This window comes from Centropristis striata, chromosome 3 (assembly GCF_030273125.1).
Source record: "Centropristis striata isolate RG_2023a ecotype Rhode Island chromosome 3, C.striata_1.0, whole genome shotgun sequence".
NCBI lineage: Eukaryota > Metazoa > Chordata > Actinopteri > Perciformes > Serranidae > Centropristis > Centropristis striata.
In genome coordinates, this window is record NC_081519.1 from 20,393,506 (window position 1) to 20,411,814 (window position 18,309).

An 18,309-nucleotide genomic window follows, 5' to 3' on the forward strand; every position below is an offset into this window, starting at 1 on the left:
GAAGCGACGGTTGGTTCTCTGTTCACTTAATTATTCACTTTAAACTGCTGTATAGACTTCATTTACCTGTGCTTATGTCCTCTATCAGGGGTTTTGCTGAACGTGAGCCTTGCGGGGCGAGGAGACTCGTCAGCATCTGAAGTCCCTCAAAGTGCTCTCCAGCTGTTTCTTTAGGGACCCGAACAGTGAAGAGACCTGCAGTAAGAGAAGGCAGTAAGGGATGTGTTTTAACAACATCATTCCAAACAATTTGACTGCTTATTAGTTAACCCTCATGTCCCCCTTGGGCATTTTTCTCAACTTTTTTCTTAGATTTGGTGATCATTTTGGCCGTGTTACAGCTTGTGGCATGAATTTTAGCAAGAACTTTTCTTTTTAGTATTCCAATGTCTTTTACTTACATGCCTTTTATACTTTATTAATGCATTCTGCACCCTCTTGACACCTTTGTGGCATAAATGTACACGCACAAAAAAAACTGCTATTAAATCATCATACATCTTGATAATTTTTTTTTTTTATTTTTATTTTTTACATAAATCACTTAAACAACTTCAAACCTACATAAAACTACCAAACATTCAATATTATTCAGGATTTAACCCTTTAATTGACAGTTTTATTATTTGAATTATTGTTTATTACACAAAAAAGATATAAAATGTCAAATATCACTACTTTTCTTCAAAATGAATGCATGGTTTTGAACTGTAATGGCAGTGAGATTAAAAAATTGTGGTTTCAATGGAAGTCAATTAGGCATTTTTTGCCAGGAAGGTGTCCAGAGGCACTACATAAAAAAATACTAATGCACAAGATTAATTCAGTTTAGCTCCTGTTCTTTTCAGTTAAATTTTCATTTGAATCCTTCTTAAGTGATATAATTAAAGTGTTCAAGCGTATTACTACATCACAAACTGTTTTTCCCTTGCTGAAAGAAAAGGTCAGTACATTCTGAAACACATTAGAAGAAAAAACAACTTGTTTTTACAACTTTTGCTTTGTAAATATCATCTCAGCATCACTGAAATGTAACCTTCATTTCCATGACTCTAACCGCGCAGACCCCATTTTAATTTTGATGACCTATTCCAATATCACATTTGATTGATCCTGACAATAATCAAATGTGATTAAACTGTACCAACTGATGCAGTGTCTCAAATTAGGGTTTTTGCTTAATTCTTTATTTTGAAATATTAGGAAGTGAATATTATTTTCTAACTATTGACTGGACCAAAGAAGTCACTTAACGATCTAGTCATTAAAAATGACTAGAATTTAGAATTTATATTTAGTTTTGACATTTTATACAAGACTATCAGTAAAAAAGTGAGACACCCAAGATTAGGGTCACCATGTCAATTATTTGTATGCAAACATTGAAAAAGTGTGCGTATGCCCATTGCAAAAAAATGGACACCAACACTGTGATCATGAAGAAAACTGGTTAAAAAGACTACTTTCTCAAAGGACTATTTCTTTATTTTACTGTTGAAATGCTGTCTCAATATTAATACAACTTGTCACTCGGGGACAGGCAAGAATAAAAATGTAAATGTATAAAAAATAAAGACAAAACAGATAAAAACTCTTCCTGTGATTATAGTTTTTTTTTAAATAAACCCTACTTCTCTTTCCTTCTCCAACCTATGTGCAATCACAATCATGTGTGTGACGCTAGAGTGACGTGTTCCAAAAAGGGGTTTATTGAAAAGGAATGGGATGGATGTGAGGTCAGAGCGACTTTGGACCTTAAAATTCTAATCAGTTCATCCCTGAGTCCAAGTGGACGTTTGTGCCAAATTTGAACAAATTCCTTCCAGGCGTTCCTGAGATGTGACATTCATGAGAGGGGAATAGACGGACAGAAGAAAGATGGATGGATGGATGGATGGATAACTCAAAAACATAAGATAAATTGAAAATAATCATTACTTTAAACCCAGCGTTCTAACTCAGATGTTTTCTTAAACAATAATAATCACATATTAGCTCTTTATAAACTGTAATGCGATATATAAATGAAAAAAGCAATGACATGATGGCTCACAACATTTCAAAGGAGAAGACGATCACCCGCTCGGAAGTCAATGATCACAGACTACTAATTTTAATTCAAAAGAAAAAAAGAATCTGTGATTATTTACTTTTTATACAGTCATACATTTTCATTTAAAAGGAAGTACCTCTTTATGATGAACTAAAGCAGATAAATGTAGCCACCTGTGCATGCAATACTTCAAAATTAAGTTGTTTCTTTACAAACTTATTAAAACTAAACAGGCAATACATGATTGATGAATTGGACTGACTTGGCCACACCACAGAGAAAATCTGACGGTCGCTTAAAGGCCTCATCAAATCTCAATGCACCCAAGTGTTAAAGCTTAGATGTGCTTTACGATGGGAGCAGACTAATTGCTCCAGTTTGCAGGCCTTGCAGAGTGGAGAGCCTGAAAGAGGGATCTTAATGATTGCTCATTATAAGTCTAAACAAGGACACTCATTAGCAGAGCTTTATTAGCAGATGTTACAGGCTTATTTAGACACAGCGAGTTAACTGGGGCCATGCTGACAGACGGGCAACGAGGTGTCAGAGTCCATAAGGCAGATGTCCCCATAAAGACAACTTCATTAGAAATGATTATGTGCAACAGAAAGACAGATCACAGTGACAGACAGTAGTGTGTACAGACACTAGTGAATGCCAGCCCAACAGTCATTATAACGTTTCATTTGCTCGTTATATTTAAAGAAAATCCTACATGAGCACCCTGTCACTGTCACTGTTGAGAGATATTACAGGCAGCCTGCAGGCTGGAATCATAATGACATTACAGATGGTTCCAGTGGCCCTTTAAATGGGATGAAATAACATGATCAGTAGGTTAATTGACCCTGACTGATTGACTGAAGTACAAACTAAAGACAGCCCGGGGATCAATCACTGTCTGCAGCTAAACTAGTGTCAGTCAGTTCCCTGTCAGACCGGTCAACAATATCATACAAATCTGTGCCGTTATACGTTGTTGTTGACAAACGCTATTACACAAGAAAAGTTTGTGATCTATAAACAATCCTGTACTTTAGTTCTGATCCATGCGTTCAACATTTTGGAGACAGGGAAACTGGTGATGTAGATAGTGAGGTGGTGTTTTAAGCCAACTTGGTGACCGAGACAGTTTTTCCACTGCAATCCCCAGAAAATTGACTGCTGTCACCCAGTTTTCCCTCCTACTATAAAATTAATTTGGTCACAGTCCATAAGTAATGGTTATAATCAAGTGCAATTTGTTTTACTTTACAGTGAATCCTTCTGATATTATATATGTTCCGAATGCATGTATGAGGCTTAATTTTTAAATGCAACATCTTCTAGTTTCTGCAGCTGTGCTTGTTAAGCATGTGGCTAAAACACAACCAAAACCAGTTCAAAAAGCAAAAGGTCTTTTTAGTATTACCCTACCCCTACCCACTGGTGGGCAGGTGGATTTTAAGAGGTTAAATAAACTTTTTACAATCTTTCTACAGTTTTCGACTGAATATATTACCCAATAGGTATGAGTTATTTATGTTTTACACAACATCTTTTTGGGAATCAGGGTTGTAATTGTACAGTGCATATGGATTGTCTAAAATAGCAAAGTCTGGAAATAAGCCAGTGACAGCTCTCACAAAACACTACATACCTTCATTATGAGTCCTAATCAAAATACAGGCCAATGTTACCATCACAAAACCAACATCTATAAATGCTGCATGTCAGTTGTAGCCATGATTCACCGTAAAGAATCACTGATCGACATTCATGAGATGCTTTGACCATTTATGGTCGAATGTGGGCGTGGAGAGGTCGTGATATGAGGCTGATCCACTTTCGCACATTTCCAAGTGACCTGTCATTTATAAACAGAACATAGCCTGCAGGTGCAGAGTCTCGTATATTGAGATAGGCACCATTAATGCTGAAAGGTATGTACAGGGTTTGGAACAACATATGCTGCCATCCAGACAGTGGATTTCCCAGGCACGTCCCTGACTATTTAAGACAATGCAAGACACATTCTGCAACCACAGCATGGCTTCAAAAACAAAAGAGTGCAGGTACTAGACTAACTCTACTCCTGAGCCACTGAAGTCGTATATGAAGCAAGAATTGGAAAGAATTTCACTTTCAAAACTTCAACGATTTGTGTTCTCAGTTGCTAAATGCTTACGCAGTGTTAAAAGAAAACCTGATGTAACAGTGGTAAACACACCACTATGCAAACGTTTATTGGACTCTTTTGCAGGCATTAACTTCAGACTGTGTGTAATTTTACAATAAAATTAATATGTTCGAACATTAAAGATTTAAATTAAATATAAGTCAAAAATATTGGATGCATGGTTTTATTTACATTTTCGGCAGCGTCCCAACATTCTTTGGGAGATATTATAAGATGACCGAATAAAGACAAGAAAGTCAGACAATGGAATGAAGTACAGCCCAAAATGTTGAGATAGCATCTGTATTATTTTGAGAGGAAAAAACCCAGATACATGAAAACTGTTTTTCCTTGCTGAAAGAAAAGGTCAGTACATTCTGAAACACAGTAGAAGAAAAAAAACAACTTGTTTTTACAACTTAGAAACAAATGGAAAAACAAACCCTGCTTTTACTGGTTTCTGAGTCATTGTGTTGTCAAAAACAGAGAAATAAAAGAAATAGATACAATGCAATTAGGATATCAGAAGCCCCAACAGAGCTCTTCTCTGGCTCAGTGCTCATATGGTGATGATATTCTATATTGCAGTGGGTGCAGACATCCATTCACATCCTAGATTTAGACAACAGCAGGTAAGTTAAGCGTAGGAAATGCGGATGAAAGTGCTTGTTCATGCAGGTTGTGTCCAGACAAAATTACACCGCTAGTGTAAAGCTGCAATATTGCAAAAAAAGTGGGCTTTGTTTAATGCAACAGTTGACAGTGCACCTGAAAATACCTCAGCAGGCATTTCGGTATGTAACATCAATCACCATAGATGTGTTATTATGCATCATGTGTTATCATCATTTAATAATGTGACTTACCTTTATCAATGTCAAATGTGGCCTTTTCTCTCCCATCCTCCACTATTCTTCCAGGAAGAGATAATCTGAAATAAGACACAGACTCAGACGGTTACAACCACCAACAGAGGCATACAATTTATTTGCTCAATCCAGTTGATATGGAGACTATTACCATGGTTAGATAATAAATGACTGTATAATTAAGTCTAAGATAGATGGTGCTGCTTGATAACCCCATGGCCTAATTGCATTCATCAAGAGATACACAGTTTCATTAGTTTATGTGTATTGGTTAACTCACCTGAGAAAGTAGGGCTTGGCAAAGAACTTGAAATCAGTCCCATCAATGTAAAGATCAAACTCTGATGTTCTGGTGTAAGGCACACGGAGGCAGAGGATCAGGTACTCTGGGTCTTGGCTCAGGTCAAACGCAGGAGTGATCATTATGAATCCTGGTGTAATACAGACCTGAAGCATCAATGACAGGAAGAATCTCAAGCTCTAGTTAAAATGTATAGGATTCCACATCTATTTGTCAGTCTGTTAGACTGAATGGCTGCCCAGCTGACTATAGCATGCCACCTTGTGGTTGACTTTATTAAATGTTGATCATGTCTCCACAACCAGCAGCCCACGTGTGCCACACAGATGGTGACAACTGTAAACAAAGCTACTGTAAAAGGAGCAGAAAGACTCATTTCTGGCCGCAGCAAATTACAAAAGGTGTCTTTATTTTGGCTTAATAATAGCATGTAAACCGATCCAAAACCAAACTGCACTCGAAAACATGTACATTTAAAAAATCCCTGCTTGTTGAGAAACGTGTGTATATTTTAAAAAACATTGCTTAACACATTTTAAGCATGTGTATGCTTAAAATGTGTGTATTTATGTTCGGCATACATGTAATCAACCTAGAAGCATGTTTAAAAGACATTTGCTCAAAATATTATGAAGCTATTTTAGCGATGGGAGTTGTCATAAAACTCGTCAGGGTCTAAATGTTATGTATAACAGAGTTTTAATTGGTCTACATGCATTCCGATTTAATAACATTAGACGCTAACAATCAAAAGACATGAGAGTGGTGATAGCTGTCGGTTTAGTTTAGTTTAGTTTATTATTAAGATCCCCATTAGCTGCAGCAAAGCCACAGCTATTCTTCCTCGGGTCCCACAGTATCAAATATACAGTTAAAAACACAAAACATAAACATTTTTAAAAAATAAAATACAAAATAAAAACAAATAACAAGTGAGCAATATGCTTCACCTAACAAAACAAAAACAGAGTGAGCGTTTAAACACTTCTTAACTGTGCTTCATTCATTCTTCGTTATATTCATTATTCACATACTAATCCATATTAAACACATTTCTACATATCATATATGTATACATCATTACACAATCTACTAACACATAATACGTATCATATTGTTTATACATTCATTCTACAGTATATGCATTATCATAACACATATCATATCTAGGCTATTTAAATATACTACATACATATAAATATACCACGTTTTCTTACTTTGATAAATACTGTTTTATTAATATTTTGAATATTCGGTGAGCTTTATGTCACACCGACTTCGCAGGTTTATAGAGGAAGTTTCGTTTTGTGGTTAGCTAGCAAGCAGCATGTAAACGAAGCTAACACATGATAGTCTCCTCGTGTTTTGCTCCCATAGCAGAGCAGCAGTGCTAGCGTTAGCTGTCAGATCATGCTACCGCTACCTAACACTACTTTTACTCCCTTTGCCAGCGGTGGAAATGGGCTGTTTGAATCACTTCACTGTCACTGAAACTGTCGCTAAAACCCAGCACATTTAAGATCTACAAGAATACACACTCACCAGAGAAACACAGAGTTATCCCAACAAGCTCCACTAGCAGCTCTCACATGTAGTAGCGACCATGTTTTACCGTAATACCAAGTGTAAACTGGCATTTAAAAAAATAAAATCAATTTGAAAGAAATTAAAATGACTGCTTTTTCCACAAGCTTTAAGTTTATGAACAATACAAATCGTCACCCTGTTAAAATAATCGCCTAACTCATTTTTTCAAGTTTTGCAGGAAACACAAAAAGCATCACCAAAAGTGTAACATATGGCATTTACTGATCATTTCACTCAAAAAGGATGTAACAAAGGATGGCTATTGGCATGGTAATAACACTGTGTGTAAATTATGTAACTTAAGAGAAATAAATGACTTAGGCAATTTTTTGAACATGCCTTTGTGACTTAAGCAAGATATGGTAACACTTTATTTTGAAGGTGTCTACATAAGAGTCACACAAGCCTGTCAGAAACATGACATGACAAGTATCATGAGCATTAATGTTACTTCAAAGTGTCATTAATGTTCATGACACATCCCATGTCATGTTTATGACACGTTCATGTCACTCTTATGTAGACACCTTCAAAATAAAGTGTTACCATATCTTGCTTAAGTCACAAAGGCATGTTCGGAATAAAAAGTCTGCTTAAGTCACACACTTGACATAGGCCATTATCTTAAAGGGGTAAAATCACATGATCTGATCAACTGAGGATGTAGGCGATTTTACCATAGGTGGCCGGCGTCATGAGGAAATGATTTAGGGAAAAAAAACAATTTTGACAAAAAATGACATAGGCGATTATTTTAACAGTGTGACGAAGTATAACAACACATATTTTGAGTTTAAATACCCAGCAGTACAAGCAGCTGTGATGAGCTACAACCCCCACACTGAAAAGCTGCGCCTACCCTAATGTCTCAGCAGTATTGGTGGTATTTCAGTACTTTTGATACTTAAAACACATTTAGCTTATATTACCTGCATACTAGTTTAGTGTCTTTTTTAATGCAGAACCTTGCATTTTTACTACCATCATTTTTTATCCCATTGCATGGATTCATTCAACAGGATACTAGACACAGGCCTGGGAGCCCAAGGGGTCAAAGGTCTCTAATTGAAAGGCTCTGTGTGAAGGTAATGTTAAGATTTATAGCTGCAAACTATAAGGGCCAAACTTTCCATTGAAACTTTTAGAAATAGCCCACACATTCCATTTGAAAAGGCAAGAAATGGGCTGTGTTTATCCCCTCAAGGTTTTATATAGGATATGCAGAAAGAAATTATACAACTTTGTGTCACTTGGTAGGTAAGGCCTTTCAGGCATATATGCCCAGCAGCCCATCAGCTCATCATCTGTCCAAACATTGTGCAGTTTAAGAGAAAGATCTGGATCTGGATTTTACCACTGATTATCAGATTGAGGAATGTGGTTTACTGGTAGACATGACCATAGTTTTTATCTTCCTCTCAGCTGAGTCTACAAATAATTCAATTCTCAAGATGTTTATCGTCACTTCAGTGACAAGTCCAAGTAGAATCATGTGAAATACTTTCACTCGGAGGCTCCATCAAAAGAACACATTAAAACAGTAATAATAAAAGGGCATATATTATTATACAGTGATATAATAATTGTTGAATAAAATAAATAAATAAATAAAGATAATTACATGATAAAGTTATTATATATATATATATATATATATATATATATATATATACCTTGATTGCTTGCCTTTTCCCCCCTGTAAGTCACTTTGGTTAAAAGTGTCTAAATGACTAAATGTAAATGTAAATTACATTTAAAAAAATATGGGGCAGTGAGTATTGCACAGGGGGTTGAACTGTATTAAAAGTAAGTCTGAAGATATATTATTATTATTATTATTATTGATTATAATCAGGATGGGCAAATCACTAGTTGATTACAAATTACAATAAATGTCAAAGATTAACAAAGTTAATAAAGTCTTGCTCTATGAATGAAAACTGTTTTTTTGTATTTGTAGCAGCGTACCTTACAAATAAATCAAACGATAAATAACTAATAAGATATTGAAGCATTTAGATTATCATAGTAACAAATTATATCTTTACGGATAAAAGAGGAAACCGAGTCAATAGCTTCAACAAAGTGAGGCAACAGATCTGCCCAAAATTTTGAAATTAAATTAATTGAGCCTTAGAATAACGTCACACTGTTAAAATAATCGCCTAAGTCATTTTTTTCAAAATATTTTTTTTTGCCATCTCCTCATGATGCCGGCCACATATGATAAAATCACCTACATCCTCAATTGATCAGATCATGTGATTTTACCCCTTTAAGTCAAGTGTGTGACTTAAGCGGATTTATTATGCCTAAGTCAAAATAAAATGTGACTTAGGCAATTTTTTGAACATGCCTTTGTGACTAAAGCAAGATATGGTAACACTTTATTTTGAAGGTGTTTACATAAGAGTGACATGAGCATGTCATAAACATGACATGGGATGTGTCATGAACATTAATGACACTTTGAAGTAACATTAATGCTCATGATACTTGTCATGTCATGTTTCTGACAGGCTTGTGTGACTCTTATGTAGGCACCTTCAAAATAAAGTGTTACCATATCTTGCTTAAGTCACAAAGGCATGTTCAAAAAATAGCCTAAGTCATTTATTTCTCTTAAGTTACATAATTTACACACAGTGTTATTACTATGCCAATAGCCATCCTTTGTTACATCCTCTTTGAGTGAAATGATCAATAAATGTCATATGTTACACTTTTGGTGAAGTTTTTTGTGTGTCCTGCAAAACTTAAAAAATTGAGTTAGCTGATTATTTTAACAGGGTGACGATGAAGAATTTAGCCAGGTAATTACAGTATATTAGTGTGGTAACACTACCGTGATTACGGTAATGTCGGAGACGCCACGCCTCCGCTGTGTAATCCTCCATGGACGTTGAGGAGCTCCTCTCCGCTCTCCATCATCATCTGCAGAAAAATGCGAGCGGGGAGCGGTAACAAAATGTCAACTCTGGCTGCTCTCCGTCACCCGCAGACATGAGCGGAGTCCCGTCTGCCTCTTCCACCCGCAACAAGTCGCTCTCACCATGCGGATCCACTGCAAAGTAGTTGTGATCGCCGTGTGTTTCGGAGTTTTCCTACTTTTGTACTTTTTGGGGGGCAACGCCGCGGACGATCCTCTGTTGAAAGAAGTTGTTGGGGAGGAGGAGGAGGACGGCAACTCTTCACGGTCGACCTCTGGGCTCGGACGCGATGTTGCAGCAAAGTTTCCGAAGAAATCACCCGCGGGAGCCGGCGTGCGTGCGGCGGAGCCCCTCAAGGGACGGAAAGAGGGGAAAGCGATCAATAGAGGGGCCAGCGTGAATGCAAAGAGGTGAGGGAGTTTATTTTCTTTCTCCTCTGTCGATTTGCAGCCTTGATGAGCCCTTTTCCTCCATGCCTGCTTCCATTTGTGCAGACACAAAAGCATCATTAACTACTTGGTGCTGCTGAATCTCATCTTCCCTGTCGTTAGGAAGTTAAAGAGTGAGCGTGTCAGCGTTTAATCATGCTTTGAAGCAGACGTGCTCCCTCCATCAAACAGCCTACATTGTGCTCAAGGACGCTGGCTTCACAATAGTCTGATCTGTCAAGAGACACTTTTAACATGCATATGGGCAGATCTGCTGCTTGGCTGCATTTAATGTTATTTTACCCCTCCTCATTTATTGGACTGTGAATCACGCTGTTGTAATCAGGGGGCTGCTCTAATGTCTGGCTGAAATGTGAGTAGGGAGCATGACTAATGTGATTAGCTGGAAATATTGGCTGTATTTGCAGAGAGGATTTCAGACAATAGCACAACAGAATGATAAATAATTCCATGACCTCTAGATCTTGATCATTTGACCTTTTTAGGCCTTTTATTCAGTCCTTTGATGCGTTAAAGGGGTAAAGGTCACCTTGAAAGACATATGTTGCAACTAATAAGGAATACAAATGGGCACAGAATGACCTGTTAAAATAATGGCAGTGAGATATTACTGGAAACATCAGAAAACGGAAACCCATCCTGTTGACTGTTCTCTCGTCAAAGTCTGCTAAAACAATCTACGTGGGAGTGAAAGCTTGTCAGGTGTGATTTTCCTCTCTGGATGGTTAAAGAGAAGCTGCACCCTGGCAGATGATCTGATTAAGTCACCATCTCTTTGCAGCCTTTCAAATTTAGACAAAAGACAGAGTTTGTCAGTTGCTATTTCTGTTCAAGGATGGGGGCATTTTTATTATGTCTTCCAGCTTTCTAATTTCAGCCTCACACATCCCTTACGTTTCCTCCTGGGCTGAATGCCAGCAATGCCATAATAGCCACGACGTGGTTGTGGAGATACCCCGCTCTGCCGGCAGGCAATAATATGTATTCTACTCCAAAGCCAGACTGGAGGTTTGGGACACTGTTCGCTAGATAAAAGCCATCAAGGCGTTACATTGAGAAAGGACCTTTGCGTCCTCCCAGAAACCACACTCCTCCATGTGTGCTCAGCACTGATAAGGGAGATGGGGTCGAAGGGGTCACCGGTGGCGGTTGAAAAAACACTAACAGGTTTGGAAAGCGCTCAAGACTGACTGCTGCGATTAGGGGAAACACACTGAGCATCAGCTAAAGCCTCCAAAAACTTTCTTCTGTTTAATTGCATGAGCTAATCAGATGCATATTTGGTTTGGGGAATAAACGCCAGAGGAATCAGAACAATAGGGTGTAGTTTTCTAGGAAAGCACATACAAGCCTTGGCAAAATAGTCATCACTAGTGCTCTGTTGTGTGGATCATAGGGGTAACAAGTATACACACAGAGGTGGAATAACGGATTTTAGGGTTTTCCGTTGTTGCCTCCATAGAATGCTGCAGGGATGACGTATTTTTGTAGGCCAACCCTGAAGCTAGCATGGCTCTGGTTCCCTTGACAAAAAGCTAATGGGATTTTTCTATTGGATTTTGGATTATTGCAGAAATTAAGCTCTGTGGCAAATCAAGATAATCCTCATAAATGAACACCACTTTCATGATTCTCAAAGCATAAATGTAATCGCTTGAAGTATAAGGCTTACGTTAGGCTATAGATGAACTACACTACCGTCGTAGACCACCACTAAGCTGGTAATGTCCGTGACAACCTCTGTAGTCATTTAGTCACTTTGAGTGAGGTATATGCTAGCGTGTTTTGTGTTGTGGATCAAAATGTGAAAATCTCTGAAGCGTGTGTTAACCACAGACCTTATTTCATGAAACAAAAACCCATTCAAACCTGTTGACATTGACACAAGGGAACCAGAAATGCTAACTCATTTCTGGGTTGTCGAACTCTTGCAATACTCCATAATTGACTTCAAGTGACATTATTTTTGGTGTTTTTGGGTCCCTACAGTTTCAGAGTGCAAGTCACTTTTAAACCCCTGTAAATACAAACAGCTGTACATTTTATTTTATTATGATTAAATTACTCATGTAACTTACTAGTTGACCGCTTTGCGAACTAAGCCAAGCATCAAGCAACTGCAAAGACATAGCAAGCCAGCTAATATTACTTACTAGTCCAAAAGCAAAAAGACCATCTCAATGTCTGTCTGACCCTCAACCCTCTCACCCTCATCCTCCCAGCGGTCCAAAGTGTATTTGCTAGCTGTGTAAACACAAACAATCTTGGTAGCACGGCTAAGTGAGCTAACAAGCTGACTGCAGCTATAGTTAGCAGCAGTTAACGGTGAGCCTTACATTAGCAAGTAAAGCTTTCTAGCCATCAGGAAACTCTGTTAATCACAGAGAACTGAGACAGAACAGCTGGAAGACATCAGAGAGAAAACCAGAAAATATGTCTTCCATCAAATCAAGTATCACCAAAATCAATGATATAACTGGTGGTATGTTAGTGCAATAAACCACTTCTTGCAGCAGTTCTTACTGCTTAAGAAAGGTGTTCATGGTGCAGATGGGAATGACAGAAGCACCACTGTCACTATTACAAGTCAGTGTAGCATCAAATTCATTTTTAAGTTTAATTTTTTGGGTGAAATAGTTGCATAATGTTGTATTAAGCATCAAACAGTTTTTATTATAAAGGTGCGTATCTTTGCCATTGTTCTTCGACTCTCTATTCATGTGTAAATCTGAGCAGTGGACAGATTTCCTGTGCAGCATGCCTAATAGACAAACATCCCTGTTTTTCCTAATCATATCATTTCCTCTTGACACATCACACTACTTCCTGTGGCCAAAAATAGAGAGAGGAGCTCCTTCTGTCCCCACAGACACCATGCATACCGTAGGCTGTGGGGGATGCAGATGTCCATTTGTGACAAATTATCAATTAGTAAAATTACAGAAAGTTAATCTATATTAGGTTTGATAACTTTTGCCGGTTCCCTATTCACAAACGTGAGACTTTGTTTTTATACTGTTTTTAAATGGAATATCTTTGGGTTTTGTACTGTTGGTTAGACAAAACTCTCAATCTGAAGATGTCTCCTCAGGCTCTGGGAAGTTCTTTACACTGTTTTATGTGCTAAAAGATTAATAGACCGACCAAGGATATCAGTGTATTAAATGATAAAGAAGACTATTTTTGGTTTCAGCCCTACACATCAAACCCCCTGACTTATAATCCTCACAGCAGAGCCTTTACCTGTATGTTATACATTCCTGCACTCTGATATCTGTATAACCTTCAGTATATGTTTCAAATGTAAAATAATACAGACATAACCCCTCTATCTGCTTTGTTCCATTGAATTAAGGCCTGCATCTACAGGATTAGATGGGTGTTGATACTTTGTGTTAAAACAAATCCCTTGCCCTGTCACTTCAAATATAGTTCAGCAGCGCTGCTCGCAGTAAAGAAGTCACTCTCTCGCTGTGGCATTATGCATAGCTATAAAAATGTCATCTTGCATGACTGAACACTCTGCTAGGAGAAGTGTTTTGAAATCTCCCCGCTTGCCGGTGAAGCCCGACGTGGTTGGAGGGGGTGCTTGTGTGAGCCTCATCAGGGGCAGTTAAATCTGCCTGTTAGACTGGCTAACTCTCTTTTAATTTACTAGTGAATGAGTCACAGAGGGTGTGGAAGGAGAAATAGACAGAAGTCTTACATCTGGTGAAATCATTTCCAAAGAGCATGATTTGAAAGTCAAAGCGTAGAGAGTGTGAAATCATGCCAAAAGCCTTCAAGTGTTCCTTGGAGATAACGTTATCTTAACAGTTACTGATCCAGCAAATGCTGAAACAATAATTGTTTAGGCCAATGTGGTGATGTCTCTGGTATTTCAGGATTTAGCCAAGTTTTGGTGAAACAAGGGACATTAAAGATCTTGATATCCCGGTCATGCCTCGTGCAGGGGTCATTCCAGTTATTATCCAGTGCCTGTGCATTGGCCAACAGAAAGATCCATCTGGCCAGGATCACAGCCGGTGTTCGTTCCTCCACACTTGCCTCATCTGATGGAGAGATGGATGCAGGGATGCTCTTGCCTGTCAATGATGTTGGGATCGTAGCTTGTGCCCATCTTCTCCACCTGTTTGACCTGTTTTTTTACATGAGAAAACCTTGACCGGGTAGCACATTCGGCAGGAAGAGAGCCTACAAGGTGGAGAGTTGATTTCCCTCTCCTCATTATCAAATATGTCCAATCACAAAAAGTACAACTGTGAAATGCATGTAAGATTATAAATTCAGCATAGATGTAGCAGAGCTGAGGGAGAAACGACTTGATTGGTCAATACCTTCACTCAGCATTCACCCTGCATTGTATATTTTATGGATTGACACAAAAATTTCCCTGCAATGACGCACATTGGTTTGTTCTACAGGTGAACTTTCATTCATTCATTATTCTTAACCGCTTTACCAGTCGCGGGGGGCTGGAGTCAATCCCAGCTGATAGTTGGCGCGAGGTGGGGTACACCCAGTTTAGAGTCACCAATACTACGCTGAGGAGCCGCAAGTCAGATCCGATCCCGTGACCCTCTTGCTGTGACACAAAATTGCTAACCTCCTATAGGGCTGAACAATTAATTGTGGTGCAATACCATTGTAGTAGGTGCAGTATCCATAGACTGTATAAGTAATGGACGTAGTCACCGTGACGTCACCCATTGGTTTGTGGAGTGACCGTTGGAAGCCTCGAGTTCAGCCATCTTGTATCGCCATCTTGTTTCTGATACGGGGTCAGACCATGATTGGACTGTGGAGGAGCGAGAGGGATCTGACGACACTAACTACAGCCTCTCTACACCTCAAACTGACTGAGCAAAGTCGCTGATAATTCATGTTAGCATTTACTGGAGCATTAACTGGGATGATCATTTTGGCTAGCAAAAAAACAGAGACTAAATTTATGTTACTTACCTCAGAAAACTGAACAGCGACTCCTTGGAGTGTCTGTTAGTCCAACCAAACGACATTTTTACTGAACAGAACGTTCAAATCATTAAGTGAAAATACAGTGTGAAAGGGTCAAAGTTATGAGACCTTTTTTTATATCTATATAACTTTATTGACACGTTGCCGTGGATATTCGTCGTTTTGCTTCTCTCGTGATGATGGCTCGCCTTGTTAGTGACCTGTCAATCAAAGGTAGCCACGCCCCCAAGTCATACGATTCTTTATCTTCTGTTTTCTTCTAAATGGGGCCATTATTTGAACTATTAAAATTAAATTGTCTTGAAGAAGATTTTTTACAAGCGATTGAGACCATAGAGTTGTCTGGAAAAAAAATTCTGAGATAATAAATCAAGTGAGAAGTTTTCTCATTTTGTATTGAAATGAATGGACAGAAATCTTTCTGCAGCCAATCTTAGCACCTCCTACTGGAATTTTTGGTAGAATGCAGCTTAAGGCACTTCCTGCTCAGACCAGGAGGTTGCCGCCTGGCAGTATCAAAATAAAATGTGAAATATGTATCAAAATACCAATATGAAGTCAATATTTTTAGTCCAAATATGGTCTCTCCCGTTTTAAAAAAAACAAAGATGTCGACAGATGTAAAGCAAGATGCCGAAAGCCGTAGTGCCGACCTTGATGCTTAAACTGTGCAGCCCACAAACAAATGGGTGACGTCATGGTGACTACATCCATTATTAATACAGTCTATGTTTTTTACCCCTAGTATTGTTTAAATACGTTGTTTGATGAATACTTGACTCGGCTCAACCTTCTTAGATATCTGATTTTATTCACACATATTTCAGTGCACGCACATGTAAAATGTCATTGGGTTTAATGAGCGCATCTTGGTTGAATTAAGAGTTGGACTGATACATGTTGAGGGAAATTTGGTTTAGACCATTCAGCTGGACGTCCTGGTGATTGTAAATCATTTCATACGGCAAAGGGAATGAAAACAGATACTCTGGTTCCCATGAAAGTTTGAATCAGCTGGCCGTGGCTACATCAACAACTAATTCTGACCAATCACAGCAGATTTGCTGATGTTTCTGAAGGTTTTCTGCTTTGCCTCATCTTGGCAACTTGTTGAATAAAGTGCAAGCCAAGAATCCAGTTGATCAGCCATGTTGATCGTGTCATGTGGTCTGACATGTGCCTGTTTTATAACGACCTGAAATCTGTCAACCCCCCTATAGGGGAAGGCCATGTTGAGTTTAATTTTCTTGACAGCCACTGGTTCAAACCAAAGTGAACATGTTTGATACCAGTCCACCAAATGACCCAGTTATGTATTGATTAATTAAATGCCTTCAAGGGGTTCTTTGGTGCTGTCTGTACTCTGGGTCTTCACTCTGTACTACGTGTACATTTTTCTTTGACATTATCTTCAAAGCTTTTTTCTCTCCTTTACATGATTTAAAAGGGTTGTCTGTGGTGCTTTGTAGGCAGAGGGCTCCTCGTGTGCTCACTCTGCAGCCAGTAATGAATTCAATCTTTTTGTACCTCTTCTGTGCCTTTTTGACTGCTTCCAGATGTGGGGAACAGTGCCATGACACAAAACATCATGTGTGCAGCCCATGCTTTATGCAAGAAAGGAATTTCTGGTTTTCTTTTGTCCATCCAATTTTATGCAGGAATCATTTCAAGGGCATTTTATTTTTGCATGACTAAGTGCAGGGTAATTACAGCCGTGTTGTTGGAGATATGGATTGCATTTTCTGCGGGAAAATAGGAATGTGTGTTCAACAACCTTGACAGAGCATATGCCTTTGAAGCGTGGCAGACAGATTTCTCGGCACCTTCTCATTCATCCTAATCTGCGGTTCATCATTGTCCCTCAGCCATGCAGAAAACGAAGTGTCACGCTTGGAGACTGCCCTGCAACCCACCTGTCAAATTTCACTCTTCTCCCTTCCCATCCGTTTTCTGGTAGACTCTTTGCTTCCTCCAGGCCCAGAGAAGATCCATGCTTTTTATGGAATATGCAGTCTTTAGTGGTAAAACCATTTTACCTTCCACTGTTCTCCCAAATAACGCTTCATGCCGAAAAAAAAGGTTCTTTGTTCTTTTCTGTGTGTCTCCCTACGGCTATGACAACATTTATGCTGAACATGTTGTTATTACAACCAGCCCCATGCAGAGTGTGTATGTGGAGGACAAGTAGATGAGCCTCAGCTTCAGGCTCCACCGTTGTACAAATGTTTCTGTATCGTAGTGGGAGATATTCTGCACTGCTGAGTGTATTTTAACACCACAGAAGAAGTGCTCACTCTGCAGAGAGAGCACATTTTACATCAGATAAAGGACCTCCTTGCCTTTGAGCCTGGAAGAACAAAGTCCAGTGGGAACTGCAAAGCTGCAGAAGAAAAGAAGTGGTTGTGTGTGCGTGGTGGAGGAACAGTTAGTGGTGAACAATATAGGAATGCACAGATGTCTTCAGAAAATCTTGGAATTGGCATTTCACCATGTCTGTCTGACAGGAGCATGGATGTGGTTATCTGCTATATCTTGAATACTTTGCTTGTTTCTTGTGCCTTGATTCTCATAAATTCCCACATGAATTTCTGTGCTTCTGACATGTGCATGGAGTGACAAGCCATTACTGTGCAAAAGTGATATGTTGACAGATGAGGAGAGCTTGCCTGCGCTGCTGAGAATAGATGCATTTCGGTCAAAGGTGGGAGTGTTTTTAACACATACAGTCACAAGCCACTTCATAAGTGTGTACCTAATAAAGTGGCGTTGTGGTCTTCATCTGCTTCACGGTCGGACATGTTGTTCAGAGATGGTCTTCTGCAGACCTTGTTTGTAACAAGTGGTTATGTGAGTTACTGTTGAACCAGTCTGGCCATTTTCACCCCATTCTCTATAAATTCTAAAGATGGTTGTGTTTGAAAATCCCAATAGTTTTCTAACCGTCTGGCACCAACTACCATGCCATGTTCAAAGTCACTTAAATAA

At 38.8% G+C, this 18,309-nt stretch overlaps 2 protein-coding genes across 4 annotated transcripts in view; one reads left to right on the forward strand and one right to left on the reverse strand.

The window, feature by feature from the left end:
- Positions 1–7,064, reverse strand: part of shq1 (SHQ1, H/ACA ribonucleoprotein assembly factor) — a 40,933-nt gene extending 33,869 nt beyond the window's left edge. The window contains exons 1-4 of one of the 3 annotated variants that reach the window (XM_059330079.1): positions 6,924–7,064; positions 5,361–5,511; positions 5,078–5,142; positions 67–195 (exon numbers count right to left, since the gene is read on the reverse strand). In XM_059330079.1, the coding sequence (XP_059186062.1) occupies positions 67–195; positions 5,078–5,142; positions 5,361–5,503 (337 nt within the window). In that variant the 5' untranslated portion in view covers positions 5,504–5,511; positions 6,924–7,064. Of the gene's footprint in view, positions 1–66; positions 196–5,077; positions 5,143–5,360; positions 5,528–6,598; positions 6,709–6,923 lie in introns of those variants that run through there. The other 2 variants (XM_059330077.1, XM_059330078.1) reach the window with 2 other exon arrangements.
- A 2,791-nt stretch (positions 7,065–9,855) lies between these two features.
- Positions 9,856–18,309, forward strand: part of gxylt2 (glucoside xylosyltransferase 2) — a 30,142-nt gene continuing 21,688 nt past the window's right edge. Inside the window, exon 1 of the mRNA XM_059330205.1 lies at positions 9,856–10,308. Coding sequence (XP_059186188.1) covers positions 10,022–10,308 — 287 coding nt within the window. The 5' untranslated portion in view covers positions 9,856–10,021. The remainder of the gene's footprint in view (positions 10,309–18,309) is intronic.